The 26,015-nt window shown below is 38.1% G+C and overlaps 1 protein-coding gene across 1 annotated transcript in view; it reads left to right on the plus strand.

Moving 5' to 3' along the window:
- The window catches only part of AGTPBP1 (ATP/GTP binding carboxypeptidase 1), a 204,774-nt gene extending 186,890 nt beyond the window's left edge, over positions 1-17,884 (plus strand). The window contains exon 26 of the mRNA XM_036924836.2: positions 17,456-17,884. Coding sequence (XP_036780731.2) covers positions 17,456-17,624 — 169 coding nt within the window. The 3' untranslated portion in view covers positions 17,625-17,884. The remainder of the gene's footprint in view (positions 1-17,455) is intronic.
- The last annotated feature ends 8,131 nt before the right edge of the window (positions 17,885-26,015 follow it).

Here is a 26,015-nt window from a genome sequence, read left to right on the forward strand (position 1 = left end):
TCGGATAATTAGCGATGTGGAGCATCTTTTTATGTGTCTGTTGGCCATCTGTATTTCTTTTTTGGAGAACTGTCTGTTCAGTTCCTCTGCCCATTTTTTAATTGGGTTATTTGTTTTTTGTTTGTTGAGGCGTGTGAGCTCTTTATATATTTTGGACGTCAAGCCTTTATCGGATGTGTCATTTTCAAATATATTCTCCCATACTGTAGGGTTCCTTTTTGTTCTATTGATGGTGTCTTTTGCTGTACAGAAGCTTTTCAGCTTAATATAGTCCCACTTGTTCATTTTTGCTGTTGTTTTCCTTGCCTGGGGAGATATGTTCAAGAAGAGGTCACTCATGTTTATGTCTAAGAGGTTTTTGCCTATGTTTTCTTCCAAGAGTTTAATGGTTTCATGACTTACATTCAGGTCTTTGATCCATTTTGAGTTTACTTTTGTATATGGGGTTAAACAATGGTCCAGTTTCATTCTCCTACATGAAGCTGTCCAGTTTTGCCAGCACCATCTGTTGAAGAGACTGTCATTTTGCCATTGTATGTCCATGGCTCCTTTATCAAATATTAATTGACCATATATGTCTGGGTTAATGTCTGGATTCTCTAGTCTGTTCCATTGGTCTGTGGCTCTGCTCTTGTGCCAGTACCAAACTGTCTTGATTACTATGGCTTTATAGTAGAGCTTGAAGTTGGGGAGTGGGATCCCCCCTACTTTATTGTTCTTTCTCAGGATTGTTTTGGCTATTCAGGGTCTTTGGTGTTTCCATATGAATTTTTGAATTATTTGTTCCCGTTCATTGAAGAATGTTGCTGGTAGTTTCATAGGGATTGCATCAAATCTGTATATTGCTTTGGGCAGGATGGCCATTTTGATGATATTAATTCTTCCTAGCCAGGAGCATGGGATGAGTTTCCATCTGTTAGTGTCCCCTTTAATTTCTCTTAAGAGTGACTTGTCGTTTTCAGAGTATAAGTCTTTCACTTCTTTGGTTAGGTTTGTTCCTAGGTATTTTTTTTTTTTTTGATGCAATTGTGAATGGAGTTGTTTTCCTGATTTCTCTTTCTGTTGGTTCATTGTTAGTGTATAGGAAAGCCACAGATTTCTGTGTGTCGATTTTGTATCCTGCAACTTTGCTGTATTCCGATATCAGTTCTAGTAGTTTTGGGGTGGAGTCTTTAGGGTTTTTTATGTACAGTATCATGTCATCTGCAAATAGTGACAGTTTAACTTGTTCTTTACCAATCTGGATTCCTTGTATTTCTTTGTTTTGTCTGATTGCCATGGCTAGGACCTTCAGTACTATGTTAAATAACAGTGGAGAGAGTGGGCATCCCTGTCTCGTTTCCGATCTCAGAGGACATGCTTTCAGCTTCTCGCTGTTCAATATAATGTTGGCTGTGGGTTTATCATAGATGGCTTTTATTATGTTGAGGTACTTGCCCTCTATTCCCATTTTGCTGAGAGTTTTTATCATGAATGGATGTTGAACTTTGTCAAATGCTTTTTCAGCATCTATGGAGATAATCATGTGGTTTTTGTATTTCTTTTTGTTGATGTGGTGGATGATGTTCATGGACTTTCGAATGTTGTACCATCCTTGCATCCCTGGGATAAATCCCACTTGGTCATGGTGTGTGATCCTTCTGATGTATTTTTGAATTCGGTTTGCTAATATTTTGTTGAGTATTTTTGCATCTACGTTCATCAGGGATATTGGTCTGTAGTTTTCTTTTTTGGTGGGGTCTTTGCCTGGTTTTGGTATTAGGGTGATGTTAGCTTCATAGAATGAGTTTGGGAGTATCCCCTCCTCCTCTATTTTCTGGAAAACTTTAAGGAGAATGGGTATTATGTCTTCCCTGTGTGTCTGATAAAATTCCGAGGTAAATCCATCTGGCCCGGGGGTTTTGTTCTTTGGTAGTTTTTTGATTACCGCTTCAATTTCGTTGCTGGTAATTGGTCTGTTTAGATTTTCTGTTTCTTTCTGGGTCAGTCTTGGAAGGTTGTGTTTTTCTAGGAAGTTGTCCATTTCTCCTAGGTTTCCCAGCTTGTTAGCATATAGGTCTTCATGGTATTCTCTAATAATTCTTTGTATTTCTGTGGGGTCCGTCGTGATTTTTCCTTTCTCGTTTCTGATACTGTTGATTTGTGTTGACTCTCTTTTCCTCTTAATAAGTCTAGCTAGAGGCTTATCTATTTTGTTTATTTTCTCGAAGAACCAGCTCTTGGTTTCATTGATTTTTGCTATTGTTTTATTCTTCTCAATTTTACTTATTTCTTCTCTGATCTTTATTATGTCCCTCCTTCTGCTGACCTTAGGCCTCATTTGTTCCTCTTTTTCCAATTTCGATAATTGTGACATTAGACCATTCAGTTGGGATTGTTCTTCCTTTTTTAAATATGCTTGGATTACTATATACTTTCCTCTTATGACTGCTTTTGCTGTGTCCCACAGAGGTTGGGGCTTAGTGTTGTTGTTGTCATTTGTTTCCATATATTGCTGGATCTCCATTTTGATTTTGTCATTGATCCATTGATTATTTAGGAGCGTGTTGTTAAGCCTCCATGTGTTTGTAAGGGTCTTTGCTTTCTTTGTAGAGTTTATTTCTAGTTTTATGCCTTTGTGGTCTGAAAAGTTGGTTGGTAGGATTTCAATCTTTTGCAATTTTCTGAGGCTCTTTTTGTGGCCTAGTATGTGGTCTATTCTGGAGAATGTTCCATGTGCACTTGAGAAGAATGTATATCCTGTTGCTTTTGGATGTAGAGTTCTGTAGATGTGTATTAGGTCCATCTGCTCTACTGTGTTGTTCAGTGCTTTCGTGTCCTTACTTATTTTCTGCCCGGTGGATCTTTCCTTTGGGGTGAGTGGTGTGTTGAAGTCTCCTAGAATGAATGCATTACAGTCTATTTCCCCCTTTAGTTCTGTTAGTATTTGTTTCACACATGCTGGTGCTCCTGTGTTGGGTGCATATATATTTAGAATGGTGATGTCCTCTTGTTGGACTGAACCCTTTATCATTATGTAGTGTCCTTCTTTATCTCTTGTTACTTTCTTTGTTTTGAAGTGTATTTTGTCTGATTTTAGTACTGCAACCCCTGCTTTCTTCTCGCTGCTGTTTGCTTGAAATATGTTTTTCCATCCCTTGACTTTTAGTCTGTACATGTCTTTGGGTTTGAGGTGAGTTTCTTGTAAGCAGCATATAGATGGGTCTTGCTTTTTTATCCATTCTATTGCTCTGTGTCTTTTGATTGGTGCATTCAGCCCATTAACATTTAGGGTTACTGTTGAAAGATATGTACTTATTGCCATTGCAGGCTTTAAATTCGTGGTTACGAAATATTCAAGGTTAGCCTCTTTAGTATCTTACTGCCTAACTTAGCTCGCTTATTGAGCTGTTATATACACTGTCTGGAGATTCTTTTCTTCTCTCCCTTCTTATTCCTCCTCCACCATTCTTCATATGTTGGGTGTTTTGTGCTGTGCTCTTTCTAGGAGTGCTCCCATCTAGAGCAGTCCCTGTAAGATGTTCTGTAGAGGTGGTTTGTGGGAAGCAAATTCCCTCAGCTTTTGTTTGTCTGGGAATTGTTTAATCCCACCATCATATTTGAATGATAGTCGTGCTGGATACAGTATCCTTGGTTCAAGGCCCTTCTGTTTCATTGTATTAAATATATCATGCCATTCTCTTCTGGCCTGTAGGGTTTCTGTTGAGAAGTCTGATTTTAGCCTGATGGGTTTTCCTTTATAGGTGACTTTTTTCTCTCTAGTTGCCTTTGAAACTCTTTCCTTGTCCTTGATCTTTGCCATTTCAATTATTATGTGTCTTGGTGTTGTCCTCCTTGCATCCTTTCTGTTGGGGGTTCTGTGTATTTCCGTTGTCTGTTCGATTATTTCCTCCCCCAGTTTGGGCAATTTTTCAGCAATTATTTCTTCAAAGAAATTTTCTATCCCTTTTCCTCTCTCTTCTTCTTCTGGAACCCCTATAATACGGTTTTGGATTGGTCACACAGTTCTCTTAATATTGTTTCATTTCTGGAGATCCTTTTGTCTCTCTCTATGTCAGCTTCTATGCGTTCCTGTTCTCTGGTTTCAATTCCATCAATGGCCTCTTGCATCCTATCCATTCTGCTTATAAACCCTTCCAGAGTTTGTTTTATTTCTGTAATCTCCTTTCTGGCATCTGTGATCTCCCTCCGAACTTCATCCCATTTCTCTTGCGTATTTCTCTGCATCTCTGTCAGCATGTTTATGATTCTTATTTTGAATTCTTTTTCAGGAAGACTGGTTAGGTCTGTCTCCTTCTCTGGTGTTGTCTCTGTGATCTTTGTCTGCCTGTAGCTTTGCCTTTTCATGGTGATAGGAATAGTTTGCAGAGCTGGGACGAGTGACGGCCTGAAGTACTTCCCTTCTTGTTGGTTTGTGGCCCTCCTCTCCTGGGAGAACAGTGACTTCTAGTGGCTTGTGCTGGGCAGCTGTGCGCAGAGCGGGGCTTCTGCTTCCTGCCCAGCTGCTATGGAGTTTATGTCCGCTGGTGCTCTGGGCGTGGCCTGGCTTGGGCCTCTGCTCCAAAGTGGTGGAGTCGCGTTGGAGGGGGAGCAGCCTAGAGGCTATATATCTCCGTAAGGGGCCTCCCTGCTCTCTGCAGCCCAGGGCTTAGGGTGCCCAGAGATCCCCTGATTCCCTTCCTCTGGATTAAGTGTCCCGCCCTGCCCCTTTAAGACTTCCAAAAAGCACCCGCCAAAACAAAACAACAACCACAAAAAAAAAAAAAAAATTTTAAATTAAAAAAAAAGAAAAAATTAAAAAAAAAAAAAATTTGGCCGCTCGTTTATTCTTTATTCTCCGGTGCCAACCTCAGGCATCTGCTCACCGGTCTTGCTGCCCTGTTTCCGTAGTATTGGGGTCCCTATTCCTTTAAGACTTCCAAAAAGCGCTCGCCAAAACAAAACAGAAAAAAAAAAAAAATTGGTCGCTCGCTTTTCTTATGTCCTCCAGCGCCCGGCCTCCGGTGCCCGCTCACTGTTCTTGCTGCCCTGTTTTCCTAGTATCCAGGGCCCTGCACCCTGGCCCGGATGGCTGGGGCTGGGTGTTCGGCAGTCCTGTGCTCCGTCTCCCTCCCGCTCTGCCTATTCTTCTCCCACCGGGAGTTGGGATGGGCGCTCGGCTCCTGCCAGGCCGGGGCTTGTATCTTACCCCCTTCGTGAGGCGCTGGGTTCTCTTAGGTGCGGATGTGGTGTGGATATTGTCCTGTGTCCTCTGGTCTTTATTGTAGGAAGGGTTGTCTTTGTTATATTTTCATAGATATATGTGGTTTTGGGAGGAGATTTCCGCTGCTCTACTCACGCCGCCATCTTCCGCTCATCTTTATTGAGGATTTTTGCATCCAAGTACATCAGGGATATTGGCCCTCAGTAATTCTTCTTTTCTGAATTCCTTGTCTGGTTTTAATATCGGCATAGTGGTGGCCTTGTAAAATGAGTTTGGAAGTGTTTCCTCTTCTGTTTTGGGAGTAGTTTGAAAGGACTGATATTAGTCCTTTAAATGTTTGGTAGAATTCATCATTGAACCATCTGATCTTGGACTTTGGGAGTTTGTGATTACTGTTTCAATCTCTTTACTAGTCAGACTTTTTATTAATTTATTCATGATTCAGTCTTGGTAGGTTACATGTTTTTAGGAATTTATCCATTTCTTCTAGATTGTCTAATTTGTTGGTATATAATTGTTCATAGTAGTCTCTTAGGATCCTTTGTATTTTTGTTGTATCAGTTGTAATGTCTCCTCTTTCATTTATATATTTTTCTGTGTCTTCGGTTTTTTTCTTGAGAAGTCTAGGTAACAGTCTGTCTTTTCAGAAAATTAGCTCTTAAGTGTCACTGATCTTTCTTATTGTCTTTTATGTCTCTATTTCATGTATGTCTGCTTTGATATTTGTTAGTCCTTATGTCTGTTAACTTTGAGCTTAGTTTGTTCTTTTTTAGTTCCTTGAGCTGTAAAGTTAGGTTGTTGGCTTGAGATCTTTCCTTTTTCTTAATGTAGCTGTTTATTTCTCTAAAATTCCCTTTTAAAACTGCTTTTGCTATATTCTGTAAGTTTTGGTATGCTATGTTTCCATTTTCGTTTGTCTAAAGATTAAAAAAATTTTTTTTTGACTCTGTGGTTGTTCAAGAGCATGTTGTTTGATCGTCACATACTTGTGAATTTTCTAGTTTTCTTCTTCTGATTGACTTCTAGTTTCATACCACTGTGGCCAGGATAGATGCTCGATAGTATTTCAGTCTTCTTAAGTGTATTAAGGCTTGTTTATGGCCTTACATGTGATTTACCCTGGATAATGTTCCATGCTTGTTTGAGAAGAATATGTTTGTGCTACTGTTAAATGGAATGTTCTGTACACATCTGTTAGGTCTATCTAGTCTAATATGTAGTTTAATTATAGTGTTTCCATACTGATTTTCTGTCTGGATGATCTATACATTTTTGGAAGTGGTATATGAAGCTCCTGATATTACTGTATTCCTATCAGATCTGCTATTATTTGCTTTATATATTTAGGTGCTCTTTTGTTGGGTGCATAAATATTTACAATTGTTATATCCTCTTGTTTAATTGACCCTTTTATCATTATATAAGGACCTTAATTTTCTCTCTACAATCTTGGGCTTAGTCTATATTTTTTCTGTTTTAATTATAGTTACCCCTGTTTTAATTGTATTTATCCCAGCATACCAAAGCTTTTGGTTTCTATTTGCACCAAATACCTTTTTCCATCACTTCACTTTTCAGTCTATGAGTGTCCTTTACACTGAGGTGAGTCTCTTGTAGGCAACATAGTTAGGTTTGTCTCCTTAATCCTTTCAGCCATTTTGTGTTTTTTGATTAGGAAATTTAGTCCATTTACATATGAAGTAATTATTCGCAGGTGTGGGCCTACTATTGCCATTTTGTCAATTGTTTTCAGGTTGTTTTGTAGTTTCTTTGTTCTTTTCTTCCTCTCTTTCTCTTCCTTTGTTAATTAATGATTTCCTATAGTGGTATGCTTTGCTGTCTTTATCTTTTGTGTATCTACTACAAGTTTTTGAATTGTGGTTACCATGAGGTTTACATAAAACATCTTATATACATTTATGTAACAGTATATTTTAAGATGATAATTACTTACCTTGGAATTCATACCAAAGCTCCACACTCCTACATTTTATGTTTTGATGTCACAGTTTGCATCTTTGTACATTGTATATCCATTAACAAATTATTGTAATTATAGCTTTTTAATACTTTTGTCTTTTAACCTTTGTACTAGATTTGTAAGTGATTTACCTATCACCATTGCAATATTAGAGTATTCTGAATTTTAACTATATATTTACTTTTACTAGTGAGTGTGATACTTTCATTTGTTTTCCTGTTACTAATTAACATCCTTTTGTTTGAGCTTGAAGAACTCCCTGTAATATTTCTTGTAAGTTTGGTCTAGTGCTGATGAACTCCTTCAGCTTTTGTTTGCCTGGAAGACTCTTGAGTCTCTCCTTCAGTTGTGAAGGACAACTTTACTGGGTAGAGTTTGCTTGGATTTTTTTTTCAGCATTTTAAATATATCATCTTGCTGCTTTCTGGTCATTTGATTAAGATGTTATCTGCCAAACTTGTTTATTATAAAGTTAGTTTTTTTCCTTGTTGTAATTAATAAGTATTTTTATGGGGATGTGTTTGAAACTATGTTAATATCCCATTTCTCATCAAATTCTCAATTCATTTTATTCATAATTTATTCATTTTTAAGTTTACATGTATTGGACTTATGATTTATAATTTTAATTCATTAGGCTTTAATATGTTAACTATATTAATTTAGACACTCAAATTTTCCCTGATTTGACCCCTTCAAACAACAACTCTGTGTTTTTGACATTTGTCATCATTCTTTGAGTACTTCTTGAGAGAGTGATTAAAGAGACTATCTTTTCCCCATTGTGATTCTTGTTATACATTGACCATATATGCATGAGTTTATTTCTAGGCTCTCTATTCTGTTTCATTGATTTCTATATATCTATTCTTGTGCCAGTGCCATACTATTTTGATTACTGGACCTTTGTAGTATGGTTTGAAGTCACAGAGTGTGATACCTGTACTTTTGTTCTTCTTTATCAAGATTGCTTTGGCTATGCAGGATCTTTTGTGGTTCCACACAAATTTTAGGATTATTTGCTCTATTTCATTGAAAAATGCCATTGGTGTTTTGATAGGGATTGCATTGAATGTATGGATTGCTTTGAGTAGTATAGATATTTTAACAATATTCTTCCTATCCATGAGCATAGACTCTTTCCATTTATTCATGTCTTCTGCAATTTCTTTCATCAGTGTCATAGTTTTTAGAGTCTTGGCTTTTGAGATTCGCTGTGTTTACCAGAAACTATAGAATTTCCTTTTCAGTGAAGCCTGTGGTTGAAAATTATGTTTTATATTCCCAGGCATTCATGTGAAGTACCACACATAAAATTGTACCCAGTTGTATTTGTTGTATAATAAAAATTCCAGCTGATATAACACTTAAGTCTGCATTATATCTTTCCTAAGTGGTGTGTTTCTTTTAGGTCAAAGCTTGGAATATTGGTAAAACTCATTTAAAAGCTTACAGGTACATAATATTTTTGTACTTAGAAAAAGTGTTTTTATTTTACCAGTCACCTAAACTATTAAACAGTCCTCAGTAGGCCTCATTTAAAGAATTTGAGAACTGATATGTCATTTAACAGTACTTCTCATTAGGATGTTATGGTTGTAACTAAATTTCAGGATACAGATGTGGAAGAAATATTCGAAGTTGGAGTATGTTTAAAACATTATAGGAAAGTGAAGTTGAAAAATACTGAACTCTATACAATATTATATCACAATAAAAAATATGCCTATGTTAAATGAAGCCTAGTTACTGAGTTATAATTGAACAGCATTTGGACATTGTTTTTTAATTCAGATGAAACTCACACAGCATAAAGTTAACCATTTTAAAGCATACAATTTAATGGTGCCTAGCACCATTCTAATATTGTACAGCCATCAATCACCTTTATCTAGTTCCAGAACTAACATTACTCTGCTTTCTGCCTCTGTGGATTTACCTGTTCTGGATATTTCAAATAAATGGAACAATACAGTGTGTGAACTTTTGTGTCTGGCTTCTGTAATTTAATTTGTTTTTGAGGTTTCATCCATATTGTAGTATGTATCAGTACTTAATTTATTTCTGTACATACAGCTTGTATATTAGAAAATATGATGAGAAATTGTTCCTAATGCAGCTATTAAGATAAATAGGACTTAAACTGGAGAACACCTTTAAAATATGTTTAGCATTAAGTCTATGTTGTATTGATACTTTAAAAAATCTAATTTGATGTGTTTTGATAAAGGTAGAGTACATTTCTAATAAGGTATAGGGAATGAGTACAGGTCTGAGGACCAGTTAACATCATAATGTTCCTTGATTAAAAGCTCTACCCCGTCCCTAGCATTCTAAAAGAGACTGGCTGGAAGTTATTGGTAAAGTAGTACAAAAACATTGGTTGCTACAAACTATTCACACTAGAATGAAATATTAACCTCTGTATTATCCATATTTCTTTATGTGAAGCTAATTTTTATTTATAAATGTGTGGGAACTTTTCCTTCTGAGAAAATCAAATTAATACTTTTAAAAGAAAAAAATTACTCATGACACTTGTTAAAGAATGGGAAGGCAGACTTTATTCAGGAGGACTACTGCAATAGGGTTTTACAATAGGGGAGAGAGATTGGACTCAACTCTGAATACAGTAAGCAAAAGTGGGGATTTATAGCCATGGAGTAGAGTGGGGGATTGGCGGTTCGAAAATTACAGGGGTAAGGGAGATTCTGGCTAAACCCACTTGACAGATTTTTTTCCTGAAAGCATGCGAGGGTGATCAGATATCGAGAGAGGGAGATTTTTGATAAACTGATTCAACAAGATTCTTGCTAAAATTGTACGAAGGAGGTAGAGCCACTGGACTAAGGACAGAGCTCAAGGTCAGGTCCTAGTCAGAAAGAGAACTCAGAGGAGCCTGACTTAAGTTTGGTCAAGGAGAGAGTTTTTGCCAGTATAGATCATTTGTGGCCACATGTTAACAGCAATATCTAATACCTAGCTATATAGTAAAGCTTACTGGTATTTATGTGCATCATTTTTAATGTACAGTTTACCATTTTATCCAGCTAACCTTAAAGAAGAGATCTTCCTTTTTGGCCATGATGCACATACTTGTGTCTGGTTTGTATTTCTGAGAGTTGTTTTTTGCTACCACATAGAAAATTCTTGCAGCTGTGATTGCTATTCGACTATTTTCTAGGCAGATAAATCATGCCATGTAATTAAAGGTCATATCACAACTTCTAGTCCACTGGAAATCATAGATGCTTATAATTAAAAAGTGAACCATTTGTGTTTTTGTGCTAAGTCAGTGAAATGCTGTTGTACCCCAAACACAGAGGAGATTGAAGTTATCTGGAAAATAAGTTTGGGACATATGTGAGCACTTTAGGACTCTAGGCCAGATTTAATTTTAAGGAAGCTTTGATACTTAGCATAGGAGAAGAAAATGATCCTCATCATTGAGATCCTGATGGGTATCAAGTTGGTGAATGTCAGTCTCTAAGACTGTGTGTCCAAGGAATTTGGTGACCATATATGTTTACAGATATTTGTGTGTTCTATTTTGTAGCCTCTTGGAAGAATGAAGTTACTCCTCTCACATAAATGTCTATTTGAGACTTCAAAATAATAGTATAGTATATGCCAGAATAAGGAAGAATACATATCCCTTCAAAGAGGATTCATTCTATCTTCTTGGCAGCCTGTAGAGTAGGACAGGCAGGTGGCTGCTTCCCAGTGAGGGACAAGCTGACCTGAGGTAGGTTTGTGAAGTTTGTGAAGCTTGTTGAACCCTTGGTTCACTCCCCACTCCTACCCCTTCCTAAGTGCTACCCACCAGAGGTCAGCATTGTAGGCTTACAGCTTCTTGCCTCAGCGTCACTAGACTGCCAAGAATTCTCTTTTTATTTATTTTGTTTTGTTTTGCTGCTTTCTGCTTTGCTTTTCAGTCTCTCACACTGTGTATTTTAAGAATTTGTCAAACACCTCCAGGGCAAGACTCTTGGCGTCACACCTCTGCAACTCCCTTCTTTTAGGAAACTGGGCAGCTTAGAACTCTAGTTTTTGCCTCCAATCCTTTGAAATTGCTGATAGCTCTGATGACTTGTCTGCTCTTAGTGGCTGCCTTTGCCTGTCCTTGGCTTCCTCTGGTCTAAGCCCCATAATATCTGTTCTCTTGGTTGACTTTGCTTTCTATCCTTTCACTGTAATAAGTCATAGCTGTGAATACAGCTGTGTGCTAAATCCTATAAGTCTTCCTGCAAATCATTAAACCTGGGGTGGTCTTGGGACCCCTGACAGGAATACCCAATTTGGATTTCTAAGTTTGATTGTTATCTCAGAGATTCTAGTGTTCTACTGAGAATGATCGGAAGCAGATGGTATTGTAACTTTTATGCATGTGCAAGGCTCAGACATGATGACCGAGGTCATTATCTGTTCCATCTAGTAAGTCCTGACAGAACCAGGAATTGTGTCCAGGTCTTATTCTAAAATTCCCCTGTACTTTCATTATATGTTGTATCTTCGAAGTGACTAAGCAAAATTACTTAAAGAGGAATGGTTTCAGTTTTTGATGCTATTCTGCATTTTTGGGGAGTTTAACTGTTTAACATTCTTAATATGTATAAGGAATGTTTTTAGATCAATAGCAAAGTAAGTTGGAGTTTAGTGACTCAGTTAATTATTTCAAAGGCAGCTGAGTTACACATTTTTTCAGTAAAGTATCAATAAATCAGCACTTTACTTTCCTTTTTTTCCAAATAACTAAAATATTCTGGTTAGAAAATTCTATACATTAACTATGTGTGCATGTATGTGCGTGTGCAGGTGTCTGTAAGTACTTGTGTGTGTGTGAAAAATGCCATAGGTAGAGCCATTTTAAAATAGAGCTGGATCAGCCACTTCAGAGGAACTGCCTTGCATCTCTTGGTTTCCAAACCTTTGAAGTGGGCCAAACTGCCAACATTCCAAGAAGTTGGCAAGAATGAGAAAATCCTGTTTGAAAACATTGATGAAAGTGAACTTTTGCTTAGTGACCATTTAGCCTAACTGATCATTGAAGTAGAAATCTAGCCCTGCTTTTCAGCACCAGTGGACTTTTCTCAAAAACAACTTACCTGATCTTTCATTTTTTCTGTAAGGACCCTGAGTCCACCTCCTGTAATTGGGATACTCTTTGGATTTCTGCCTAATTCTGTGTACCTCAAATTGCAGTTCTTTGATCCCAAATAAATGCACTGTCTCTTGACCTGGTTCCTTGTTTTAGGTTGACATGTGTATGCTGTGTGATCACTTAAGCCTGACAGAAACTGTTACCTGTATATCCTATGGATAATTTTGTTTACTCTGTGGTATTTAGTAGATGCTATATCTCTTATTAATTAGATGGGAATCAAGTTGTATAAGTAAAATATTCTCTAATATGTGTGCAGATAGGATTTTCTTTCACCTTAGACTGATATTTCAATACAGGAAAGACACAATTAGCAAGTCACAAATTGCTGATAAGTTAGGCAATGGAATGTTTTTCTGTTTGTGCATTGGTTTCAGAAATTCTGCCTTAGGATACCTTTATTGTGCTGTCTTCAAACAGGTAGGTCAGTCCCCAAATCATAGAAGAGTGCATGGTTGAGGGAGGCTTCTGAGGTTCTAAGGTAAGGCGGTATTTTTAGTTCTGTTGGCTTGGGGCAGCCCATTGCCTGGGCTCTTTAAGAATTGAGAAAGATTGAGATACTTTTTCTTTAACAAGGTAGGTTTTATTAGTATCATAATAACATTTTATATGTGTACAGCTTAAGAGTTTCCAGATGCTTTCACATTTACTACCTAATTTGAGCCAAACAACTTTGTGAGGCAGTGGGACTGATACTATTTTTATACTTGGGATAAACTGGTGTTTGGAGAGAGTGAGTGACTTGCTAAAGGCCACGCATTTCGGTTAGTTGAAGAGTAAGGGCACAAACCCATAACTGGCAGCTCCACACGTGGTATTTTCTGTCTTTCATCCTCACCTAGGTAATAGAGCTGAAGGTCTGTATTCTGGTATCTCAGTGTCAAATTGGCTGTAATGGAAGTAGATGGATATATGTTTGAGGGAGATAGTGAATTTTTTAGGTTTAACTTTGTGTGGTGCTTAATAGTTTAACATAAGGATAGCCAGAAAACTTTCTGAATCTGGGTGAAGTAGAATTTTTTATTATCTTTAGAAATCAGTTGGAATTATACAGCTTTTCTGGGTCATAATGATCCCATGCAATGGAGAAGTTCAGCGCATTCGTCCTGTGAGAAGGCCCTTTGGGTGAAGGTTTTGGTATTGTTCTTGAAGCACATGAGGAGGACTTGTTTTTGGACTAAAATACTTTCCTCTTGTAGAATGAAATGTTTCTTATTGAAATGATTTTGGCTTAGTCACCTTTACCATAAGAATTATGAAAATCCAGACTAGAAGGATGTGAAGGTAGGTGGATGTAGCATAACAGGGCAAAAGGAGTAAGCATGCAGAGAGAATGAGGGCAACAAGGGGGTAGTAATGGGAAAGCAGTCATAAGGCCTTTCTCTTCTCAGAAGGTTATTGTGAGGTAGTGTATATGAGGACACTTCCTAAGTTGTAAAGCTCAAAACATATATCAGAATTATTAGTGAAAGCAAAGGAGAATTGCTATGATTGGTCTTCTGCCTTAAGTTTTTTTTAACTAAAGTCAAGTCAATGGGATGGGGTAACATAAAAATCAAGGGTCCTATTAACCTAATGACTTACTTCTCATAAGTTATTCAGCAGACATTTGTTTGGGACCTACAATGCGGCAGCCCTTCTAGGAGCTGAAAGGAGGTACTGAGATGGCAATGTCACAGTTCCTGACTTGGGTACCCATGCTTTTGCCCTGAGGACAGGCCCACAAGAAGATGGTTTCAGCTGCATATGGGAAGTGTCCAGGAAGAAGTTGGTGCAGGTACGAAGGGAATATAGAGGAAGGGCACTTGCCCCAAGATGGGCTTTAGTAAAGGAAGAACATCTAAAGATGAGCCTGAGCTCTACTTTGAAAGAAATCTGGGTAGTTAGGAGAAGAAAGGTGGGAAGTGTGTCCTAAGCAGAGGAAACATATCAGTGAAGACTTGTAAAGTTGAGGCAAGGAGAGGTCTGGAGATTGATTGCCAGGACTTGCTTGCTGAGGATTTTGGTTTTAGGGCTCACTGAGTAAGGGATACTGACAATACTACAAGAGCTGCAGGCTTGCAGGGAGACAGTGAGTTCAGCTGTGAATACACTGCATTTGAGGTTTGTGGGCAATGGCCATGGGAATATACTAGCAATTCCTGCCTGTCCAGAAGATGTTCAAGGGAAATGTTGGGGCTAGAAATTTGAATTTGGAAATGATCAGAATACAAATTAAAATATATGAGTTCACTCACAGAGGGCATGCACATAGAAATAATTGGCCATGAGAGCATTTTTATAAGCACCTGTTTTTGAGGCATACACAGGGGATGAGGACCTGAAGAACACTTGATCAACAGTAAGAAGGAGCAGAGGGGAATGAAGCAAACCAGAAGAAAGGGGTGTTAATTCCATTGTTGAGTACAGCAGAGAGATCTAGAAAAAATGGGCTGGAATGTGGAACTGGGCTAGCAGTAAGAAGACTGCTTTTAGTGGAGTGATGGAGGTTGTGATCTTCCTTCCCTTTCCTCTATCTCTGTATTCCCCTAGCTTCTTAAACCTGGGTGTACTGATCTCTCCTCTGCCTTCCCCCGAGCACATATGTTAAGTTGACACTGATGGCCTGGTTACCATTGCTGGATGTAATCTGAATATTTCAGCTGTAGTCTAGACCTTAAGAAAGTTGAACCTAGGAACATGCTTTTGTTTGGATCTGCAGAAACAGGAGTCAAATATCAGGGCCCATGTATGTGGGTTACAGAAATGGAGTAAGGGAATAAAACCAGCCCATTTCTGGGTATCAGATGGGTGATGCCAGAACATGAGTAAAGTTCATGTCACGGTCAGCACATGAATGAGCCAAGATCAGGAACTCATAAGCTCAAATCATTTTCTGGATCTAGAACCCTGAACTTTCCTTTTTATAGGATTTCTTTTAAATTTTCAGGAGCTTGCCTTCCAGGCTCTCTGTCTGAAAAGTGCCAATCAGTATCTGATACCAGCATTACTCCAAGTCTTCTTGCTGTCCAGGAGCTTTTCTGGTTTGATCTTAGGCATCTTTGTTACTCCTAAATCCTACTTCCTTCCTTTTGTTTCCCCACTGACTTACAATTTATAAGATGAGGCTTCTCCTTCAAACTCTTTCCCTTAGTTCAAACGGATTAATTTTCTAGTATTCTGCTCCCCAGAAGGACTAGGTCCTTGCTCTGACCCCAGTGTAGTGGTTGGGCTTCCTGCAACAAGTTTCAGTTATGCCATCTTTTCCTTGGTGATGGTGGTTTTGGGGGTGGGGATCGAAATTCTGCCATCAGTAGATGTCCTGAATGGTGCTTGCCTGCCCACTTGCCTACTGCATGGCTTTTATGCTCTTCCTGGGTGTTGGGAGGCCCCATGATATCACTAGGTGTCACTCTGCCCTGGTCACTGTGCCTGGTCACTGGAGTTAGCCTGTGCTGTCCTGGTTGGTTTCCCCAGCCCCTGGACCATGAAGCGCATGACTTTTGAGCAAATCTGTCTCCTTCCTTGCGTTTCCTTGTTCATGTCTTCTTGTTAGACCGTCTCCAAGAAGAAATAAATAAGTATGATGCAAGACATTTGTCTCTTGCTTTCTGTCCTCACTTCTCTCTGTCCCCCTCCTTTGCTTCAGCTGAAGATTGCATCTATTCTAAGACTCTTCCATCTATTCTGAGAATCACCGGGGACACCCTGAGAATTTGAAACAACAAGGTCAAGAAGGAGGAATGAATCACTCTTTTTCAATAGAAAGAATAATTGTCATTTTAAAAGGCAAATCATTTTTTCTTTGGATCTTTTCTTAAGACCTAGCAGGTTCATGGTAAATATTGTAGTTGCATAATTGAAAACTGTGAAATTGTTCTTATGCGTGTTAGGTGTGTTGTAAAGTCTCAGTACTCTGGGCCACTCAGCTTGATTTATCAGGACTGGGCTGTCGTAGTGCAAACCCCGAACTTTTAGAGGAAGTTTTCTCTACAAAATGAAGGTGGTTTTGCAGTATATATTTAATAAGTGAGATTAGAATAATTCCAGGAGAAAAGATTCTCACTCATCAGATGAGTTTGGGTTTCTCTTCTCAGAAAATTAAAAACATACAATGCATTCACTGTCTTTTCTGCCTAAACTTCCAGATACCTGAATTGAATTTAATATTCAGTTGCAGGAATTCCTTCCATTCAGGTGCCTCACAACATCTGCTTCTCTGTTTATTTTAACAGATTATTGTTCCCTTTTTATTGTCTCATTTTATAACTTTTAATTGCAACAGTGATGGGAAATCCCTTTTGGAAGCAGGTGAAATATAAATAAACATACGTCTATATGAAATTGAGAGAGCTTTGGTCGCCAAATTGGGAAATAAAATGTTTCTCTAGTGTTTCTTTGATATGGTGTGTGTGTGTGTGTGTGTGTGTGTAAAATTTCCCCAGTAGGGAGAAATCCAAATAATGTGACTTTTGAAGAGGAAAGAATGTTATTCTAGTAAAAAGCTTCTCTTAATCCCAAACAACCTACTTAATGAAATATTTAGAAGCACTTAGTGCTTTTAAGCAAATATCTTCTGTGTCCCAAGGGAATGTAATGAATCCAGGTATGGAGTGTTCACTTGTTTTTCATTTTTATTCTTGACTGATGGACGCTGTGAGGATGCGTATATGGGATGTTTTTATGGCAAATAATCACTTCATAGACTTAGAATAAATGGTTTCAGTACATTACTGGAGGAACCAATTAAATACCCAGTTTCTTATAAAGCCTGTTGAAGTTGTCTGTTGCTTGATTTACAGTGATTAAAATAGAAATTCTAAGTCTACAAATTGATGAACTCCTTTAAAGAAGTAACTTAATGAGAGAGTCCATTGTATTTTGTAGCTATCTAATTGAAGGATGTATATTGACAGCCTTGTAATATAACTAGTAATTATCATTTCACCATTTATTATTGCAAGGAGGTTTCAACTATTTCAAATCTCTTGTTCATTTGGATGATATTTTCAAAGCTAGCCCAAACTACTTGTATTATAGTGAAATCAGAGTTAACCCACTGTGGTCAAATATTATATTAGAACCATCAAATCTAATGTAGTCCTGTGTGCTCTGTGTGTCCTGGCCACAGCCCTACCACCTACGTTTTGGATGAAGATGAGCCTCGATTCCTTGAAGAAGTTGATTACAGTGCAGAAAGTAATGATGACTTAGATATTGAATTGGCAGAAAATGTAGGTGATTATGAACCTTCTGCTCAAGAAGAAGTACTTTCTGACTCTGAATTATCAAGAACGTAACTACTTTGAGCCCTCCGCCATCTCTTATTAACTGCAAAGAAGAAATGAAAAAATATCTTGATTTTTTTTCCTTACTCAGAAAGTTTGAGAGAAATGAGTTTAGAGAGAGCTGACTCAGAAAGACAAAAGAGTAACTTGGGCCTGTTTGGTTTCAAGACAATAAATCTGTTATTACTTCATGATAAAATTGGCACTTGTTTTATTTTAGATATTCAATGCACTTTATAGAGCATTGAATTATAAAATAATTGGATTTACTTTTTTTTAAAAAAACCTGAGTATCATTGCATGAATTTTTATCTACTTGTGATTGTATCCTGCATCAAATGGATAATTTTGAAGTGTGTGAGAATATAAAATCTAAATTCTAGAGTTGTTGAAAATCCTGAGTTGTTGAACACTAATATTTATGTACGTGGATTTCTATAGATATGTCTGTAGGGGTGGGTAGATATAGAAGATAAGGGTGTTCTTCAGAATCATGTTAACTGTTGAGTTGTGACTGAAATAATCCAGTTTGCCTTGAAACTGTTACATTCTACCTTTACCAAATTAAACGAATAAAAACGATATTAAATGTTGCATTTATTTTGTCTTTTTAACCAGCTCACATTATTTGACTTATAGAATCTTTGGGAGAATATTACAAAAAACCAACATTTGAACATGTGGAAAAGAATTTGTTAAAAAAAGGAAAAGCACTTAATTTACCAGTGTTAAATTTTTTATGGTATACCTGTTGTACAACATGTATTTGAATAGCTCTTTTCTCTAAAATTGCTTCTCGTGGGTACACATAAAAATTATCACTGTAGTGAGTTTGTTAAGCTTTAGAATGCAGTGAGGATATGATCCAGTGTTAAATGTGTATCTCTGTATTTAACTTATTCAGCATTTCCTGGGTTGTGCTGTGCCAGGCTTAGCACAGTGGATTCACAGAGGTAGGGCATGCTGACGTTAGTATCTGAGTCCCAGGTGACTGCTGTGATTGTAAGCCGTTTCTTGTGGTGACAGTGTCCCAAGGTCAAGCTGGGCTGCTGCAGTAATGACTTTGTCTTCAAATAAAATGAAACAAAGCCAGCAACTGTGGATACTGGTTTAAAAAGTAAGTTTGTGTTGTAATAAAACAAACCCAAAAAGGTACCTCCTTACCAGGTTCTTGCCAGGACTTAAGGTGCTTAAGTTTTGGCATATTATCTTCACTTGTTATTAATTAGAATTTTTTTTATCTTACTTTTGAACCTGTAATAATGGAAAAGAAGTCATAAAAGTGTGTCTCTCAGATTTTTGCATTTTACAAGTAAATATTTTCATTATTTGAAGCATTTCATCCACAAGCTTCTTTTTGATGCCATAGGAACCATGTTTTAAAGACAATAGCATGGGGCAATTGATAAAGAAGCTTTTTCTTTAAATAGCCTAATTCTTCTTAATCACAGAAAAATAAAGACTAAGTAGATTGTGAGGTTGAGCCAGAACTCTCAGTGTGTGGTGACCAAAATTAGAAAAGATCAGGATACTTAAGCAAGGTAAAGTATTTATTTAGTAGTTTACTTAGTAATTCATAATTTCAAAGCGATTTATTATTTATATATTTTATATATAAGACAATTCCATGTTATAATTTTGTCAGAGTGGATTATGGAGACACTATCTGAATTTTTCTTAGTTGCTATAAAGCTAGAAATTAAAAACCAAGGTAGTCATGTCTGAAAAGCAACTATAGTTACTATAATGTGCATAATAATTCAAAATGTCAATTTATAATGTTAACCGTGTAAAAACCCCTTACCATGTACTATGTAATTTTTATATTGGTGAAGTGCATCTTTTAGCATATGTTACAAACCTGAATATGCCTTTTATTAAGTAATTATTCACAAGACTGAAGAGAAAGTCTTTATACTTAGGAAACTATTTTTTTCTCAATAGCTTTGGAAAATAATTAAAAACACTAACTTTCCTAATTAGGGATAAAACTAAGTTTCATTGACTATTAGTAGTTAAAATTGCCCTAAATTTCACCTATGTCTTCAGGATTTTTTAAAGAATGATTGATGTGCATTCAGTGCCATAATCCTGAAAAATAATATGTAGTTGGTCAACTGAGTTTAAAGATGGGGCTTAAGATTTATTTAATTTATCTGGCATTTGGAATTGTGAATTTCTTAAAATGTAGCTTTGGCCTAATTAAGTGTTTCTCAAACTCTGCTGTGAGCATCAAAATCACCTAGTGGGCTTGCTTCTCAAAACACAGATTGCTGGTTGTGAAGGTCTGAGTGGGGCCCAAAATGTGCATTTCTTAAAAGTCTTCAGGTGGTGATGGTGCAGGGCCACACTGACAATCGTGGTGTGACTGATGTTCTCTTCCAGCATCACACTTTTCTGAGAACCACAGGACCTATGAGCTGGAAATTAGCACGAGGGATCATTTAGATGGAATCAAGAAAATAGACACAAGGAGATCAAACAGAGGCCCAGGGCCAATCTGGGCAGAGTCAGGGATTTAACTCAGATCTCCTGACAACTAGCCTCCTGTTCACACCACAAAAGGCCATGCTGTCCTTTGCCTTTCCCCAAAGAACGAGGAGTGTTAAGAGCTTGAAGGTTTCTTTGGAGTTTGTGAAATTCATTCAGGCAAGGCAGAATGTGAAACCCTATGATTCACATTGACTTTTCCATTATTGCAGTCGTAGTATTCTTTGAATACAGGATTTTGTCCTACATTAAATATCTTTCTTAATCAGTCTCTGCCACTTCTGCCAGTTTTTGTGTGGTATTTAGAAACTTGGACATTTGTCTGAATCCTAATTATAAATAAGTAACCTTGAGTTCACTTCAGAGAACAAGCTAACGGCAATAAATATGGTACTTCAAAATTTCTGATGTCCAAATTGAGGTGACCATATTGTAAGCACGGAAATGGGTAATATAAGTGTACTGATGGAATTGTTTTTGTGCATGATACAGAAATAAATGGCAGTAATGAAACTGTAAATGCATCTTTATAAACGCTTTTGTGTTCCTATATGTACTTCAGTCATTATGAAATATTAACTGGCAATCAGTGAATTCTTTCTTATTTTGGTGAGGGTTTAGCAATGTTATGTAAACCCTAATTCCATTAGGAAAAACCTTTTGCGGCTATTGAAAAGCTATTCTGCTTTACACAATAAAATGTTATTAATATTAAGTAAATATTTATCTGGTTAAAGCACATTTAAATTCCTGCATAGAAAAAAGGAAACTCAGAGGAATGTCTCATTTTCTTTATGAGAATTAGTGTTTTGAAGGTTTAGTCCTTGAAATGTCACATTTCAGTTATTTTCCACTGTTGATAACTTGCAAAGCGCCGTTACCTGCCTATGCTGGGCTGACCAGCAGGGACTCTTTCAGAGACTGCTCAGGAGCTTAGGCCTTACCCACTCCTCCCTCCCTGTCTGCCTCATAAGCCTCTTTGTGCTTTAGGCTCTTTTGTCCTCTTGGCACACTCTGATAAATCTTAACTTCAGATCATGGCTGGTTGTTGGGGGTATTGAGTAAACTTCTTTTCCGATTTGAGGTTGCTAATATGCAGAGCCTAAATCCAAATGAGTGGCCCTCATGTGGTGGTGGCACTGGGATATTATGTCTGCCAGTCAGAGTGCTGTTTTGAAATCTGGGATGTGGTTGACGCTGTCAAGTACTCACATGGTCTCAATGTATATGCCTTTGCACACATACATACTCATAAAACCTGTGATTTGTGGTACCCTTCCACTTGTAAGCCCACACGACTTGGAAGAGCTAAAGAAATTTAGCTCCAAGTATTTAGAAGGGTTTTACCTCTGTTATACCAAAGGTGGGACTGTTCCTATTAAAGACATTAGTAGAGTGCCCAGCAAATAGGAGAGCGGAGGCAAAAATCTGGTCAGAATAATTATGATGCTGATCTTCCCAGCATCCTTAATGTACTTCTACGCCACATAAAGATCTGTGAACGGCAAATGTGAAAAAGAAATTATGAATGGCAGAAATGCTTCTTACTGAAAATTAAAATAGAAAAGGCTAGAGTTTAATAAAGGTAAAGTGTGCACCTTTGAAAATAAATTGGCTTCTCTATAGCTTTTTCTCTAGCTGAAGGTGTAATTAAGTAGGGAATTTTAAGACTGGAAACTTATTTCCACGTTCAGTGATAAAAATTTACTAAAGTCAAGTTACGGTGCTCTATTCACAGTGTTGTGACTTTCTTATTACACTCTCCCATTTCTTCATATCATCTCTGTGATTGGTTTTTCTCCTGTTTTCCTCACGTCCATTCTTAGAAATGTTTAACATTTCATGTTCTCCTTTCAGAATGTGTGGTTATTTGAAACAGAGTAAATGTATAATTTCATCTAAAAAGATAAATTCCAAAATCTGAAAATACTCCTTTTTTAAAGGAGGTCTTAATCTGTATTTAATATAGTGTCCCACTGCCTTTTTTTGCTGACCTTTATTCCCCCCCTGCCTCCTGAGGAGATACACAGGGTGAAAAAAATACTAAAAACTTAGCACTGTTACTACATATGCCAAAATCCCGATTGTTTTCAGGATGGAGTGGCTGCGGGTGTGGTTGCCCCCTGCATATCCATTCCCCACTTTGCTGTAACCAGTGTTCAGGATACAGGTGATCTGAGGTCACCAACTTCCCCCGCAGTGTGCTGACCGCAAGGATTGGTCTGGGGTGGGCACGTGATACAAACCGGCCCAAGAGAATGAATGTCAGGCCTGGGATGGTAAGCTAGAACAGAGACCCTCCCTTGGTAGGGAAGAACAGAGCCGCTGTCAGCCACCAGGCAACCCTGAGAGGAGAGCACTCCTGACAAGCCAACAGTGACGGAACAGGGCCCAGACGCCGAGGGAAGGTGGGGCCTTCTATCGCTTGAGCGTCTGATCAAACTGAACGTGGAACTTAGAATTGTGCCAGTTTTATGGTCCTATAAATCACTTTCATTGTTTAAGCTATTTAAATTGAATTTCCTGTTCTAGGTGAAGGTATGTCTGTTGCACAGGTATGTCTGAAAAACTAGCAACTTTTCGTGTCCATCCCTGAAGGAGTGGCTGCACCCAAAGCCCACATCCTGAGAAGTTGAAAGGAAGAGACAAGCTCTTTTACCCAAAGGGACAGTCTAGGGAGGCGAATGCAGCAGATGTTCACTTGAGGATGTCAGACTAATTTTTATTACTGGGCCAGAAATGAGTCATAGTATTGATTGGCATTGCTTGAAACTCAGGGATTCGTTCCTTCAATGATGAGACTTGTTACTGGTTTGTTCAGAGAAAATATCCCAAGAGCTGACTTCTCAGCATCTTGAAAACTGTCTCCAGTACTACTGGAGGACACAATATGAAATACTAATATTGAAAGTGAGTACCTCTTTAATGGTGTATCATCATGAAAAGATGGGCCCTGGGAGCAAGCTGAGAGGGATCAGAGGTCCCTTGGTTGACTTACATCAGTTAGACCAATGAGCAAATATAGTAAGATGAGGTTTTAGTATTACCAATTTCAAAGCTATTTTCATCCACCTACCATTGTAACTATAAATCCCTGCTTTTCATCCACACAAAATTCATAAATAAAGAGCATTTAAACAAACCTTTAAAGTTTAAGAAGTACTTTCCTAAAAGTTAGCTGAGCATCATGAAAACTCTATAAACATGTCATTAGCATTTTCATTTAATATGTGAGGCTTACAGAGGCTATCAAAGTGTACCTGGACTTGCTAGTATGTAGCAGAGCTGGGACTCAGACCCAACCAAGCATTGGGCCCCTCTGGGGACATCCCTGTACAACATCTCACATGCAGTTAACCCATGGGCCACCTGCTCAGCCTTGTATTAGTGGTTTGATGATATTGGGAGAAAATGTAACTGTTTTATCCCAATATGCCACAGGGCCCGTAAGGAGGGCGCAGACAACCTGACAATATTTAGTGTGTGTCAAGCACTCTCCTGGGTGCTTTCTGAAAGCAATCTTGATGGAAACACTTCTCTGCTAGACTATGAAATGATTCTCATACTTCCCAAATCACTATTTTTATGGGTGGTTTGGAAGAAGGCAGTACATCCAGTTTTTGTTTCTAATCATTTTAAATTTTTTAAAAAAGGAAAGAGACCCCTGAGTCTTTTTTACTTTATGTGTAACAAAATAGGTAATGGTTTAGTACAAGACTTTCCTTGTCTTTTCTAGTTTCTTAAGGCTTGGAAGGCTGCTTTTATATCTCTGTTTGTGAGGGAAAAGTATATTTTATCTACTAGACTTAGCCTAAAGTAAATTGTTGCTTCATTTTCTTAAGCAATTAATGATTTACTTGGAAGATAGATTATTCTGTAGGTTCATTATCACTTTAATTGACAGGGCCAAGAAAGAAGTTTGAGAAATAAACCCGCAATGATCTGTTTTTCTAGATTCAATTGACCTAAACACTCTGACTTTATAGTAGTTTGTGATTGAGTTGTTGGCAAAGTTTTTATAGAGATGTCTTATTTATTGGTTGAGTAAGCTTAGCTTGTACCATCCTCCATGTTCTGTAACTCCAGGGGTATGAGGGTAATAGTTACGAACTGGTAGCCGTTTTGTCAGGGTGCACTCCAGCCTGCCTTATGGAAGACATCCATCCCTCCATTATGGCTAAGTCTAAGGGTTCTATACCAAACAAAGCATAAGCATCCTGAGCAAGGATGAGAGCTATGATCCTACATGGCTTTACTTCGAGGTAATGTGACATGGGAAGTTTCACTGTATCTTTACAGGTAAGCCCATCACACTTACACCTTCTAGTAAGACCTCACCAAAGCTTGCCTATCTATCTAATACTTTGAGTGAGTAAAATAGTGACGTTTTGCTTTGATGGTAGGGAAGGCTAGCACTTGCCCAGTGCCTACCATGGGTGCTGATCTGGGTGCTTTATGTATGCCTGCTTAATCTTCACAACAACCTTACGATAGATTATTGCCCCATTTTGCAGATGGGAAAACGAATTTGCTAAAGGTCTTAGTTACTAAATGTTTAAAATCAGTTCTTACTCAAATCAAGCAGGAAAGTGGCTAGTCAGAGCTAACATTAGGGATTTTTCAAAATTGTCATCCCCAATTCCACAGTATCTGGCCAGGGAGCACTATTCATAGCCAGTGTGGATCAAGAATGGCTTATAGATGTGGACCTGTCATTTTGCCCATTACCCCCAAGGAACGTAAGCCCAAGCTCAGAATCCTCAATAACTTGGAAAATAGATGGCCTCTGTTCCATCACCATTTAACTTCTCAGGAGCAGCTCTGTTTATGGTGCTGTTCCCTCTCACATGTCTCCTTGTTGGTAAGCATGATGGGGTTCAGATGGCAGTTCTGCCACTACGTGGTCCAGTCCCCCAGTCATACCCATCATTAGTCTTTTGTTGTTAAAACAAAAGGAGAGAAAATAGAAGCAGAACTGTCCTGTTGTCTTGATTGGAATAAAAAGAACATAGTTAATTGGAAAAAGGATCCTGGACAGAGAAAAAATAAATATATGGTTCTAAAATGAATATACGCTGTGCTACTTGTTCAGAATCAATTTGCTGAGAAACCACCAATTAGTACAGTTGGATTATGAGTGTTCCCCCTTGGGGGAAGGGCCACATATTACAGCATGTCCCGTTACCTGTAAGACACCTGCCTGGGGCCCACTGAGCAGGTAGGGCCAGGGGTTGCTGTACATGGAGACCAGCATGGGCTCTAATGCACAGTAACACCTGATCCCCCTGCAGATGCCATCTATGTGGGAGATGGGTGAGGTGGTGTTGAGACAACTCTCTAGGCCGAAGATGGAGCTGCTCCTGCTCAAGTGCCACTTCAAGTGGAAATCTAGATAACTTTTATGTCCCTATGAATGCCCCCTTGATTCCCAAACACCAAGCCAACTCTGGGCTCTGTACTTATTTCCTGCTCCTTCTCACCCAAACAAGGATGACTATGTGGCCCCAGCCAGATATTTTCTACTTTCTCTTCTTTGTTCTTTATTCTTTATCCTATAAAAGCTTCCTACGTTCCTCCCCACTGTGCATTCTCCAAATGGAGACTGTCTGCTTCATGATGTGTTGAAGTTTCTATCACCTAAACTGTCTTCTTTAATCCCTCTTTAACAGGAGTATCACATGTATGGTGGGCTCAGAGGCCTGGAGAAGAGAATCAAGGGCCAGAACCCACGTAGAATGAGCAGGCAGTGTCCCCCATGATTCACAGAGTCTGAGCCAGCCCCATGCCCGCAGAATGGAGTTTTGCATTGTATACAACTGTCAACTTCAACTTATACAGGAATAACGAAACTTATTTATAGGTCTGGAGAAAAAAGTGGAAGGTTTTTCAAAAATTTTGTTATTTTACATGTCC

The sequence above is a fragment of the Manis pentadactyla genome, chromosome 3, assembly GCF_030020395.1.
Source record: "Manis pentadactyla isolate mManPen7 chromosome 3, mManPen7.hap1, whole genome shotgun sequence".
In the NCBI taxonomy this organism is placed as follows: domain Eukaryota; kingdom Metazoa; phylum Chordata; class Mammalia; order Pholidota; family Manidae; genus Manis; species Manis pentadactyla.